The sequence below is a fragment of the Sphaeramia orbicularis genome, chromosome 10 (genome assembly GCF_902148855.1).
Source record: "Sphaeramia orbicularis chromosome 10, fSphaOr1.1, whole genome shotgun sequence".
Classification (NCBI taxonomy): Eukaryota; Metazoa; Chordata; class Actinopteri; order Kurtiformes; family Apogonidae; genus Sphaeramia; species Sphaeramia orbicularis.
The window spans coordinates 26,851,498-26,865,710 of NC_043966.1; the positions used below are offsets into that span (position 1 = coordinate 26,851,498).

General features: G+C 38.7%; 1 protein-coding gene across 1 annotated transcript; it reads right to left on the reverse strand.

Moving 5' to 3' along the window:
* Positions 1–163: 163 nt before the first annotated feature.
* Positions 164–11,965, reverse strand: kdm2ab (lysine (K)-specific demethylase 2Ab). Its single transcript, XM_030144889.1, has 23 exons — positions 11,759–11,965; positions 11,257–11,297; positions 9,498–9,636; positions 9,161–9,239; positions 8,942–8,988; positions 8,619–8,797; positions 8,287–8,393; positions 8,083–8,176; positions 7,592–7,745; positions 7,349–7,464; positions 6,919–7,045; positions 6,530–6,813; positions 6,272–6,349; positions 5,920–6,177; positions 5,689–5,817; positions 5,470–5,556; positions 4,679–4,900; positions 4,076–4,108; positions 2,857–3,869; positions 2,471–2,634; positions 2,170–2,316; positions 1,752–1,967; positions 164–1,631 (listed from the first exon to the last, which is right to left on the reverse strand). The coding sequence occupies exons 2-23, from the start codon at positions 11,290–11,292 to the stop codon at positions 1,450–1,452; spliced, it is 3,891 nt and encodes a 1,296-aa protein (XP_030000749.1). The 5' UTR covers positions 11,293–11,297; positions 11,759–11,965; the 3' UTR covers positions 164–1,449.
* Positions 11,966–14,213: the final 2,248 nt, after the last annotated feature.

Sequence of the window (14,213 nt, forward strand, 5' to 3'; positions counted from 1 at the left end):
GCAGTAAATCCAGTTAATAACAGCCACGCACTGTTTAGCTTTTTTAATTTTTCTTGAAAAATAACACAAATAACATAAAGTGAAAAAGTCTTCTGAAAATAATTACAATGCTACAGGATTCCCCTTTTGATAATCTAAAAGGAAAACACATTTACACAAAAAGTATATATTTATATATTTATATTCATTTTAAGGGATATGGCCAGGAGAACAGTCTGAAAGGAGACCTCGATACAGAACCACTATACTTGAAGAGAACAAAGAAATGAACACCTCCCAGAAAAATCATACATCTCTACATTGAATCGGACACAGTAATGATATTCAGTGAAAAGTAGATACTCACATTTTTCATTCATGAAAAAAAGAAAAGTGTATCAAAAAGGGGTGGGGAGCAGTTTTACCTAGAATATTAACATTTTACTCTAAATTGTCTCTGTACAAAAACAAAGCAAGAGGAGTTTGAAAATAATAGCACCTGAAGTCTAACGGTTATTTGAAAATGCACCATTTATCTGACACCTAGTCCTTGGCTTATCCCTTACACTTAATGCAACCTGCCCTTGTTGGGGTGAGGTCTTGTGTTGCCACGTCGATTGCCTTTTCACGTTGTCTTTTTACCCTATACTGCCACATCCACTCAATGTCTGTGTGTGTACATTAAGTACACTCCTAAAAAGTGACACTAAAATGCCTTATCAAGCTGAACATCTGATAAATGCAGTCCAATTCAGTATCTCACTTTTGAAGCAATGATGAAGAGGACCTCGCATTTCAAAAAATAAATCCCAAAGCATAGTTTTAATGCATTAAAGCACAAGTCATTAAATGAGAAGCAGAGATGTGATTCCACAAAAAGACATCAACTGGTCTTGAAAGTGACCACAACGAAAATGGATTAACAGCACCTGAAAGTAGCCTAGTGCTGAGAAAAATGAGCCACTTGGTAAATATAAGTTTAAAGGGTTTAACCAAAGAGAACGATGTATTAAAACCCAAGATCGAAACTCAAAAGTCTTTGCTTAGCTCATCTGTAATCAAGATTGGCATGTGTCCAAAGAAAAGGTGAGCACTTGGCTGGCCAGGGGATGTGTTGTCTAATAAAGCTAATTCATTGTCCATGTTCTGCTGTTCCCAACAACAAAACATGTTCTGCTTGTTCCTTATAGCATATTCCCAAAAATAAAAACAGCTCCTGAGTCTCTTTAAGTACACAAAAAAGTGAAAATTATATAACTCTGAAAAGAAATACTGTTTTAGCTGTGAATCCCCCCCTGCACCAACACCAGTGAAGCACTCCCAGTTTAGACCCCACCCCTCTTTTTACATAATGCAGGTGCATGAGAACTTCCCAGCCCTTCTGCATCCCTTGTGTCACACAGGTTCATGTCAGGTTCCACTCCCTGGCTTTGCACCTCAGTCCTCTCTGCCATCAGCGTGGGCAGACATTTAGGATATCCTCTGGATCAGTTTTTCATCTGATAGGCAGTAGAGAGTGTTCACTGACAGCTCAGAGATGAAGTCTTCACAGGCCTTTCGTGAGACGCCTTTACAGCCTCGCAGGTCAAGCAGTGAAATGCAGGACAGGCGGCGGAGATACTTTAGGCATGTGTCCGTCAGTTTACTGCACCCTAAAGAGAGAGATTTACAGATACTTAAGTACAAAGGAAATCAAACTAACATGTGCATGTTCTTTTGCCTTAAACAGTGTTGATATGTGAGCACCCAGCGTGTTCCCATTCACATCCTACCTCCAAGGTTGAGCTCTGTAAGTGTGTTTCGTGTGGACGAGCCCACTGCTGTCAGCAGGTTGATGGAGTGGTCAGTGAGGCTGTTGCAGTGGGAGAGATCCAGTTTTGTTAACTGAGGCATGTGGCGAATCACCAGACGCAGAGTGGAGTCACTGATGTCCAGACCCGCAAGCCGCAAACACTGCATTGTCCGCAGCTGGCTGCGGTTATCACAACCTGGATCAGATCATGTGGTAAAAGGGGGGGGGGGGGGGGGTTGTTAAAAAAAAAGGATCAAACAGAGGTGAACATTATTAGACAAGAAAATATACGAAATAGTAAGAATTATTTCCTGGATATCTTTATTTTAACTACTGATTGAACACACAATAAACATTTAGCGTGTGTTCCCTGGCTTCTGAATTTAGCCTTTTCTCACCTGGAGGCGTAACCAGATCCCTGATCTGAGAGTCTTTGACTCCATCTGCATACCGCAGGTCTAGTGAACGGAGAAGAGGGCAACCGGAAGAACAGAGTGCAGAAATGGACGACCAAGAACAACCTGCCAGCATCAGATCCTTCAGCCCTTCAAGAGAAGATTTAAAGTGTTTTCTGTTAAATGAAAAACTATGATGAATTATATACTTTGTCATTTGTACTGACATAGCTATTTTTAAAAATATAATCAAATAGAAACCATTGTGGAATTCCATAGTAACTGAACATATGTGTGTATTTACCAGGTAAGCGTCCCACAAGCCAGTTGAGCTGCTTTTTGGAGATGTTGGTCCAAGAGAGGTCAAGGGTGACTGGCTGTCTTTTTATGATGCCTGTCAGAGCCTGAGGAGTGACAGTACGCTTGATGCTCAGGTCAATCCGTGACCAAAGCCGTTTGTCTAAGCACCTATGGAGAAACAAATCTTCATTAAGAAGAAATGCATTTATCTACTTATCTTGAAGATATGACTAATCATTATATCTTAATGACACAGGCTTTATTGATAGGTATATATATGTTGAAGGTAGGAGACACAGCAATTATGCAATTAAGTAATTAAACACTACTTTCAACAGTTTATATGTATTTAAAAGACAAAACGTGGAAAGATCAGATAACAGGTCTTACCATTTGTACCAGTTTTTGCAGACAGCCATGCAGACACAAAGATCTGCTCGACTTAAGTAGCGGAAGACAGACACCCACACCTCCCTCTCACAGCCCGGCCCACTCCCACTACTGTCCCTGTCTGCTTCACTTCCTCCTTCCTGCAGTGCAGACAGAGGGATGCGAAGATGAGGAAGATCAGACGATGAAGAGGATGACGCACCATTGCTAAGTTTGGTTGGGTTCCCCGGCCTTGTTCTTTTCTCCGGGTGGGATGTGCGAGTGTCCATGTGTCCACTGCGAGTGAGTGGTGGTGTGTGCCTGTTTGAGAGCTGCTCAGGATAAGGGCCCCGACTTCTGATGGGGGGTCGTACAAGGGCTCTGGTCTGGTTGTGTATAGGTGAAGTTGTAGTGGCAATAGCCTCTAATTTAGGGACAATGGCTGATGGGTCCCGCTTGGCCTTGGTTGGCCTTTGGAGTGTCACTTTATACGAGCTATCCTTGTCTCCCCTTTGAATGTCCTGCTCCATTTCCTCCTCATCGTCCTCCTCTGCAAAATTTTGGTTGGCCACCTCGCTCCCTTCCTCTTCTCTCTCTTTGGCTGCTGTTCCTCCCCGTCTTGACTGTGGTTGGTTCTCTTTATCGCCTCCTCTGCTGCTGTTCTGCTCTCTATCCTCTTCCTCCTCATCGTCACTGCTGCTGCTGTTGGTGCTGCTGCTGCTGCTGTCCTCGCTGTCTTCCTCCAGTTCGCCATGACTTCTACCACCTCGAATTCCTCTTCCAGCTCCACCTCCTCGCAGCCGTACCCCTCTCCCCCTCCCTCTACGAGGTTCCCCCCTTGCCTCAAGTGCCACACTGTGGGAAGACTGCTTCTGGAAGGACCCACTCCCTCCTGTGGCATTGTGAAAATGGGAGCCACTTGCCCAAGAAGTACCCCGACCTCTGCCCTGAGATAGTCTGCTGGTTGGAGAGCGCAACCGGGACAGCAACCTGGCACTCAGCATTCTTGGAGAGCGCTCCAATGACTGTTTTTGCTGAAGAGGGGGATGACAAAAAGGACAGCATAGGGTTAAAGACAAATGTTTCATATATACATCATTCATTCCACTAACATGAACTATTCACGCCTTAGGATAAATCAGTATCCTGGCCAAAATGCATATTTGACAAACCATATAATAAGCATTGGTATGATTCAAATGTTTTACAAATCCATTGCAAAAGTAAGAACATTACTCACTGCTAGGATTTTGCTGCGCTCCATTTTTATCTGAAATTAAAAAGAAAAGGATTATTTAAGATTAAACTGAACATGTCCTCACAAAAATCCAACTGCCCCTAACCTATCTATTTACCATCCTTTTAGACTTGTAAATATTTTCAGCCTTTAGAAATTGATCAAAATAAAAAAGGACATATAGTCTCCTGAGACCCAGGAAAATAAAAGTTTGGCTTCTTTACATCATAAGTAATTAATTACATCATCAATAATTTCCACTGGGATTAAAAAAGTATTTTGAATCTGAATGAAAGAATCGACTTGATTATGAACAGCATGATCCAAGAGTTTTTTTCCAGATATATTATGTTTTTCATGGGATGTCCTTTGCAGTGAACAGCGTTTTTCTTTTCTTTTCTTTTTTTTTAAGTAGTGCGGTAAAATTCTTGCCCACTACAAAGGACAAAAATGCATTGATGGGTCTCAGGAGGATATTATATAAAGACCTTGCATATAAAGCTCTGAATTAAAATATTTGTCTGTGGTCCAATATAAAACAATTTTATTTATAATAACTGCATCGACATAAAGCCTTTATAGCCAAAAGAGAGTTCTGCTTTACCCTCTTTTGAGTCTCAGCTCCAATGCACTTGCTCTTTTGCGATTCTGTTGGTGCTGTAGTAGCAGTTTCTGAGAAGGTGGTGGTGCTGTTGGTCGGGATGGGGGTCTGCCACGTCTACCCCGCCTTGCAGCTTCACCAACACCGATACCTTCCCGATATGCGAGTTTAGATGGAGGCAAAGAGGCTGAGCCCTCTGACTCTTCACTCTCTTCATCACTGGAAGACTGGTTTGTGGGAGACAGAAAGAATGGTAGGACAGAGGATGCTATTTCTAATTTCAATGTCAATTACAGCAGAGATACAGGTAAAGAGAACTTTCCAAAACACAAAAAGGTAGAACTTAATTGAGAGTACTGATCAATTATCTGGTTAAAGAAATTGGCTAGTTTTCGGCTTGAGCAGTAAACCAAAAATCACTTTCACCTATTCTGTGTAGTTGCATTTACAGATAAGAGTAGCATGATTGGTTGTCATCAAAACACAAATGGTAACATAACCTGCTCTAACTCTCTCACACATACAGATTTGTTTGATTATATCTGAGACAGTCCTCTGACACTTTTGGAGGACATGTAAAAACTCTGTCAACATCTGGAATGCAAAAATCAACTTCTTTGTCCATAATAAATTATGGACAAAGAAGTTGATTTTTCCATTCATGAAGTGTTACAAACATGTTTTCCTGCTTATTTTTCTTGGAAAGAAAAACAGGATCAACAAAAGCAGGTTAGCAGGTCATTAAAAATGTGTCTATGAACTGCTAATGAGTTTGAGAAAATATATATTCTGGTACCTCTGATTCAGAGCCTTTGCCTTGGTAACATTTAGGACATTCCCAGCAGCTCGGCAAATCCTTATTGACCTTGCCCTCACCAGGTTCCTAAAACAGAAAGCAGCAGAAAGTCTGAAACACTGACAATACGATACAAATTAAACTTTAGAGGAAGTAAAAAAAAAAAAAAAACACGAATAAAATGACTGAATAACAGTTCAACAGTTGTAGTAGATTCACCTTAATGCACTGTCGATGGGCAATCTGGGAACAGATAGAGCATTCCATGAGTGTGTGAGTGCTTGGATTGGATTCTTCTGATTCCCCTTCACCACATATGGCACATCTCGCTGTATTCGGCAAGGCAGGCTGAAGAAAGTGAAGGTCATTTTTAACACTTCCACACTGCATATATGAAAAGGCCTGCCAAATACCAAACACAAATGACAATGGACATGATGGACAACTTACAGCTAGACACTGTCTCATGATACAGCTCTTCTTCATGCGTCCAGGGCCCCCAAACTTCCTCATGTCGTGGCAGTATTGGCAGCTACCACATTCTTTCCTGCAGCAAGCAGAACAACGCTTGCACCTCACTCGTCTGCGCCGCAGGGCAGAGATGGAAGAGCGTTTGATGGACTTCTTAGTCTTGTGAAGCGTAGGGCCCAAGCGAGGGCGGCAATAGACTGCAGGTGGTGGAGGGGTAGGGGGCTGGTACCATGATGGCTGCACAAGAGGAGGAAAGAAAGTCATAAAATGGAAATGCCATATTTAGAAAATTATGTCACTAGGAGTGTGTACAAAAGTGTTTTCCACTCACCCTTTCAGGCCACTTAACAATGGGCTCTCCAGTGTAGGACTGTTTGGGGTTATCATTAGCATGTTCTATAAGAACAGCCTGGAAGAAAGAAATGAAGACAAGATATAAAAGTAAAAAAAGAATAATCACCTGGAACTCATCCAAGACATAGCAGTTTAAAGCATAGTAACACATTGTAACAGCTGATTGAATAAAGTATATCCACATGTGTTTATTGTGAGCTAATCCCTGATGACCTAAACTCTGGCCTACACTCACCCTCATGTCTTCAAGAAGAGTTGCAGCATTCCTAATCCCAGAGGGGACACACTTCTTATGGGCTGGCAGCTCCTCCAGCTTTCCCAGGAGGTTCCACAACCCTTCCAGCTCAAATGGGGTTAGAGCATGATGAGGTTTAGTAACTGGAGCTCCCTCTTGTTGTTTAACATCGTCTTCTTCTTCTTCCTTACACTTGATTTTCTCGTTTTCAGTGTCACTGCTGACTCCGTTGGAGGTGCCATTCCGGCTGTGACCATTTACTTCAAGGTCTGCTGGGGTCAGCCCTGAAAAGAGAGAAAATAGTGGTTTAAGTTCACATCACCAAATCAATTCATAATTGTGAGAAATTGGGAGGAAATAAGAACAGCTCTGTTGTCTTCTTTCAATACCTATGCCAAGGGAGTATTTTTGGAAATCAGGGGTGAGGTGTGAAGTGTTGGTCAGACAGTAGAGGTATCTCTCCAGGACATACCAACACATCTCATAGTAGAACGGGTATCGGAATTTTGCTGGCACCTACAGGAGGATGACAGGAACAGTTTTGAATCTTCAATATTCATTCCTATTCATTGAAAAATATTAAAATATTTACCATCACTAGCACTGAACATTATACAATAAAATCACACGGCAATTATTTAGATAATGATTAGATATTATTGATCAAATAGATTTGTTGATAAATTCTCTCCGTTTCTTGTTTTTACTGATTCTACAACAGATATCTGAACCTATTTCTTATTTAATCGCAAAATAAGAGGCAAACTGTGTAGAGAGAAGTAACAGCAATATGGAGTCTGTGTGAACGTGAGGCGTTACCCGTGTGCGGTCCTCAATACTGTAGATATTGAGCTGCATGGGAATGTTAAAGCTGTGAAGAAAATTCCCTCCAAAAACCAATGTGTCCTCTGGTGTGTACACAGCATGGATCCACCCTACAACATAAAAACATAGCATGACTGAAAAGTAGAGGTGAACTGTATACATGTTCTCTGGGTATTGTAAGTATTGTCATTGTAAGCAATTGTTGTGTACATTAATGTGCTTATGTCAGTTACAGACCTGAAGGGATCATAAAGGTGTTGCCTTGCTTGAGTTCTATCCTCTGACAGTCATGACACTTGTCCCCTAAGAAGATGTCTCCCTGTTTTCCAGATAAAACCCAGTTTTCATACATTTCCAGGTTCTGTGGTGTAGGTGGAATCAACCAGAACACCTGCATGGTAGAAGGTAACAGTCACATACAGCGATCTCCTGTTAACAACCACCAAACCATTGAGAAATGTCTATAAATAGTTTCCTATTTCCTGTAGCACATATATCTGCCTAAGTTACCTATTTACATTTTTGAGGTCACACTACTAACTTCATTTTCTAGTCGATCACACAGTTGCTTTATATTATTATCACAATAACAAATACTATATATGCATTTTTCATGTTAACATTAAGTTGAAAAGCAATGCAGTGGCACTAACCCGAGATAAAATTTATACAACAGTTTTACTAACTCTACATCTAGTTTTTTTGTAGGATGTAGACAAAACACGAACCTTTCCTCCTCGCAGGATATGGTACCAAACTGAAGTGCCTCCGAAGTCAATATGGAAATCTGTGAAGCAGCCCTGCACACTCATGAGACAGTACCTGTAAGAGTTTGAAAAAGAAGAGAAACCATAAGATGGAAAACCACCACAGACAATTCAGTACAAAGGCAGACTTCTGAAACAGGAACATAAGATGTGTAAACTACTCACTTTTGTACTTTAGGATAATGCATGTCTATGATGGCATTAGTGGAGTCTCTCTGTCTCTCTTTGAGATGACGGGGCCACATGTTGTCTACCCAATCAATAAGATCCACCTGGACGATACAGCAGAGAAACTGGCATTAGAAATACGTTTTCATTATCTGAACCCACTCAAAGCCAAGGTAATCACACTCACAATTACTCTGAAGAGAAACACTGATGCTATCAAATAAAAATAAAAAAAAAAACAACACACAACTAATATCACTAACCAGTCTTACACTAACCAGTTAATATTAATTTGTGCATAACTCGACTGTTTTAGACTGCTTTCATACCGAAGCGGGTCTTTTAACCAGATTTGCAAGCTTCGTGTGGCTGAACTCCAGGCTGATGACATTGTAGAGTTTTTCTCTTTCTGATGGTGGTGTCTCATAGTAGCGCCGCCACTGGGCCATTGACATCTCAATGCCTTTCTGGGTGTTCACATCCATCACATCTACAATGCGTCGACTACCTGTGAAATAGTTAATAAGAGGTTGAACACTTGAGTTCATAAGCTGCAACAATTTATGATTCAAATATTCACATCTGGTACATGATACCCCATGGACAAAATTTAAACATTTTTACTCTGAAAGGCCATGACAGGGGAACTTACCAACAAACAACTTCACATCACTCACACTGAAATCAGAGTCTGGCATTCTGAAAAAGAAAAACAATTCTAACTTTTTCTGTTTGACCCAGACAAAGTTTAGCAGCATCTGCTAAGTTTGGAACAAACTTAGTATAGATAAATAGAGCAACCACAAGATAAAATGGCAGACTGTTGATAAATTAGGCATTTGCAACTGAAAAACAAAAGAACAGCACTCACTGAATGCCGAGGTCATCAGCCTTCTCAAATACAATGGGGTCCCTGAGGCCTTCTCTCTGAATGTACTCAAATGTGAAATCTGGAAACAAGATCAATAGAAAGTCATGAGTCTTTTAATCATATACTCACTTTTGGAACATCAATACACAGAGTACAAATACAAAGTATAAAGCAATATAAAAATTGCAAATAACAAAATGCACTGGCATAGACATTTTTATCCCATTAACACAGTGTTCAAGGTACAATGAGTATGAAAAACAACTAAACCTTATTGACATTCGATATATTCAGATATGGAGTATTAAAAAAAATGATTACGTTGCTGCTATCTCACCTTTCCCCTCCATGATTTTGACCAGCTCTGTCCCAAATCTGCTGCACTGCAACTTTTCATCTAAGTCAAACGTACGTTTTCCTTCAATTTCATCATCCGAGATTCCATCGTCCTGGTAGCGACGGCGCGTACCTGTACGCTGGAAACAAAAGAATAGTTGTATTAACATCTGTCAGATGTGATATTTGAAAAGGTGAGAACAGAAAGAGGAACCCAACATAGAACTGGAATTCTTCACAATGACACATATGATATTTTTAGCATTTTAATTAATTACTCTGCCACAATTTACCTTCACAGCCCTACATGTGACAACACAGTCGATTTTCAGCAATAAATCAAAAACTGTTAACAGCATAAGAATCATATACATGTGTCCAGTTATATAATGAAAGGAGAAAACAGAAGTCAGTCTCTGAGATGGAAAATAAATGTAAACCATGGAACATTATATCTGTAGCATGCCAACCAGGACTTTCTTTTTTTTTTTTAACTGGGAACTCTTTGTTCACTGATACACATATGCCTATTAAACAGTGCAAGTCATGCTCACATATTATTTTCTACTACATACTTCAGTTAACATTACTGGGATACGTTTAGGACAGAAATGGAAAAGGTACTTAGTTATGGTCATTATGCTTTACAGCAAGAACTTTAAAAACTCTTAAGTTACTCTCACAACAAAAATCCCCACCACTAAATTTGATCCCAAGGAAGTACATTTCAAACTATCATAGACTCAAAAAATACAAGAACCTTTTGCAACATCTGAAGTGAAAGACACACAGACTCAACTGCTATCATCCCTGAAATTATTTACTCTAAAATCAATGTAAGAATTATCTAAGACGCAGATTTAATTGCACTGAATCAAAGCTAGCTCATTACTCAGCCAGTTCCCAAATCAGTTCATGTGATAGGAACCAAACAATACAGCATTACAATAGCAGGGGTTAATCTTCCACATACTGCCCCCCTTTTTATACCCCTCCTGCCATTCAACCTATGCAGCACTGCTTGGCTAGACAGATGGATCAAGCACAACACCCCCGCTCCCAGATTTCCCCACCCCCATCCCTTTATCATACTGGTATTATCTAAACTCTGATGTTTCTTACTTTAAGGAAGCAGTGCACAGACCCTAACGACTAATACACATTACATACAAGAACATTTTTGAGAAACTCAGGCCAGTATTTTGATACTAAGTTTAATAAAATTAATAATTAAGTTTTTGAATATGACTTTTGTGCTTTTATCAGTTGTTGATGTGTTTGACCAAGCTTTACATGCTTTCTAAAAACTATCAATTTTAGCAACATAGAAGTTTACTTCTCATTCTCATACTTCTCAACAAATGTATCTCGATTTCTTCCCCAGACAACTAGATCTATTTCTCTAGATACACACTTCCAAGTTGCACTTGCATTGACACCGTTTACAACTTTACAACAAGGAGAGGATTGTAAAGAGGCGACAAAAGGTCATAGCGTAAATGCTAATGGTTTAGACAGTGAACTTGACCTTTTCTTGAACCCCCACAGGTTCATTATCGTTATTAGACTGTCATATTAAACAGAATGGGCAATAGTACAAAGGGCCAAGAGAAACTGCCCTCTTAGGTCAGTTAGGAGACAAACTTTATTTTGTCGTTTTCCGTGTCAAAATGTCTAGTGACATAAATATACTCTTTGGCTGAAATGCCCCAAACAGAAGCGCTGTAAACATTGCAATGTTCTGGAATATCGGGACTCACCAGACGTTTGCTGTACCGTGTATGAGGATCCTCCATTATCTCTAGAAGAGAAATAAAGTTTCAAGATTAACGTTACATTACAACCGATAAAAACCCCACTGCCGCTTAGACATGTCTGCACTGTTCTTGCATTATATGTGATTTAAAAAAAAAAACCCACACAACTCTGCTGAAAGCCTAGCTAGATATCCCAGCTAGCGTTAGCCAACAGTGTTGTTGTAGCCAGCAAGCTAAGGTTAGCAACACGCATAAAATTAGTTACAAACACATATGCTGCGTTTGGTCAATGTATGAAAACAAGTGCCGTTTAAAGCGCGCACATTTCAACAGTAATAACACGTACGAGCCTTTCGATGTTATGCCGTTATTTTAACTGGTGATATCGGCTAACGTAAACTAGCTCAATTGACAATCCCTTTCATAAGTCGTCGGCTATCGTTGACGGTTGCTAGCTAGCTGACATTAGCCTCTATACGGCAGTTGTAAGCTTCTTTATCATTACCTCTGCGTTTTAACTCCTTTTTTGCCGTGGCTGTCAAAGTAGTATGTCCCAACTAAAGCTTGTGATGCCTCTCTGTAAAGTTTCTCCCCATGTTATGTTATAGCGACTGTGTATAATGTTATGTTTATTATTGTGCGATAAAGTTAGAACGATTCGACGCTCCGAGCCGCCATTTTCAGCTGGTCAAAAAACACACATACATACACACAAACCAAGAAGAAGGACGTGGCCCCGCCCCCTTATTTATGCCACTGCTCCGTAAAATTAGCATAGCTGCTCTGTGGTTGGACACAGCATATGCTATTTAAAGAGGATTAGAATATGTTAAAACAGAGGGATGTTGGGTTTGTGCGTTGTTTTAGAGTTGAGGATCGGTTTCCTCTGCATCCAGATTGAACTCCTTATTTTACAGGAGTTAGTGTAATAAAAACATGCAACAGAACACTCTATCCATTTTATTTTAATGAAAGGGCAGGAGAATGCACTAAAGCATATGGAAACACATGAAAGAAGCAGATGACTTGAACTTTGAGCAAATTTATAAGCAATACACTTGTGATTGCTGCTATATTTGCACTGAAATTATTGTCGAATATTTCCGTATTAATTCGTAAACTTTCTTTTATTGTATATAACTATATACTGTATTTATTTGTTTGTATTATATGAGAGTTGTTTGTTTGGTGTGTCTTGATCAATTGTAACTATGTTTTTGCTATTCCCTTGGCCAGATCATCCTTTAAAAATATATATTTTTTCAACTGGATGGTTAAATAAAGAATACAATGTACACTTCAATGACAATTAAGACATTCATTCATTCATTCATTCATTATTTATCGAACCAGCTACTCTTGTGGCAAATCCCCACATGTAATAAGATGTCTTATTCATTATTATTACGCACTATGTAAATATAACAATTTGTTTGAGTTTGTTTTTGTTTATTGTAATATAATGAGAAACTTTAATATTCTACAGTCACTTTAATTTTATATTTTATTACATTACTATTATATTACATTATTACTAGTATATTATTATTTCATTCCTTTAGAGTAAGTATTACACACACACGTATATATATATATATATATATATATATATATATATATATATATATATATATATATATATATATATATATATATATACATATATATATATATATATATATATATATATATATATACACACACACACACACACACACACACACACACACACACACACAAAACTGTTATATCTATAATTTATAATTTATCTTAGATATATAATTTGATTTATCAATTTCTGTAACACAGCCTTTGTGGACGGTTCTTGCATTTCACCGTTCATACCACAAGCATGATAAAAATCTTAAATCTATTCCTAAAATATTCACCAAAAATGCAGATGTGGGCTTTGATGAGGCTATGAATCTGAGCAGAAACACTGAGTACTTGTAAGTTAAACATTAATGAACACATGACTGATATAATCACATTCAACATGTACATTTAGAGGTTACTTCCCTTAACAAAAGAGAACAGAGGCATAAAGTGGGGTTATGTAAACATGGGACAATATTAAATAAGAAAAGCTACTGGAGAAAAAATGTTTTAAATCAATATAGACTGTATTATAGCCTTTCACATAACAGTAACTGTTACCTTGTGCCTGAATTTTGGGATATTTTTACCATAAACTGACTCAGGAAAAGAATTTAATGAATGCAGCCATGACACGATCATGTTCAACATATACCTTTAGAGGTTACTTCCCTTAACAAGTCATAGCAGAAGCATGAATAGGCTTGTATATGTGTGAGATAGTATTAAATGAGGAAAAACTACAAACAGTATTGGTAACCAGTACCTAGTGCCTGTAGTAGTGCAATATTTTCATTATAAACTGATGCACAAATGACAATGAGTGCACTATGTGATTCTATTCAACATGCACATTTAGAGGTTGAAAATCGAGCAAAAGCATTAATTATATGTGTATTATATGTACAGATGTATGTGTGATAGCATTAAATGAGAAAAAAAAAACTACAAACAATAATGGAAACCAGTACCTAGTGCCTGTATTTTTGCAATATGTTCACTATAAACTGATGCACGATTTACAGTGTGTGCACTACTGATGGGATTCTATTGAACATGCACATTTAGAGGTTAAAACAGAGCAGAAGCATTAATTATATGTGTATTATATGTGCAGATGTATGTGTGATAGTATTAAATGAGGAAAAACTACACGAAATGTTGCATATCAGAGCAGACTGCATTAAAAGCTTTTATTTTACCATAGCTGTCATCTTGTCACCAAATTTTTACGATAAACTAATGCAGGAAAGGTACTTACTCAATGAAGCACTGATATGATTGGATTCAACATGCACATAACAAAACTAAGCAGAGGGGACATTTTTATCATAAATATGTACAGGAAAGACAAAAGTGGTGCA

Excerpts from the sequence above, each read along its gene's own strand:
- kdm2ab (XM_030144889.1), bottom strand. The coding sequence starts at position 11,292 with ATGGAGGATCCTCATACACGGTACAGCAAACGTCTG. Across the intron at positions 6,350-6,529 it reads CTCTTCTTGAAGACATGAGG|GCTGTTCTTATAGAACATGC; the intron begins GTGAGTGTAGGC and ends TCTTTCTTCCAG. Across the intron at positions 5,818-5,919 it reads TCATGAGACAGTGTCTAGCT|CCTGCCTTGCCGAATACAGC; the intron begins GTAAGTTGTCCA and ends CACTTTCTTCAG.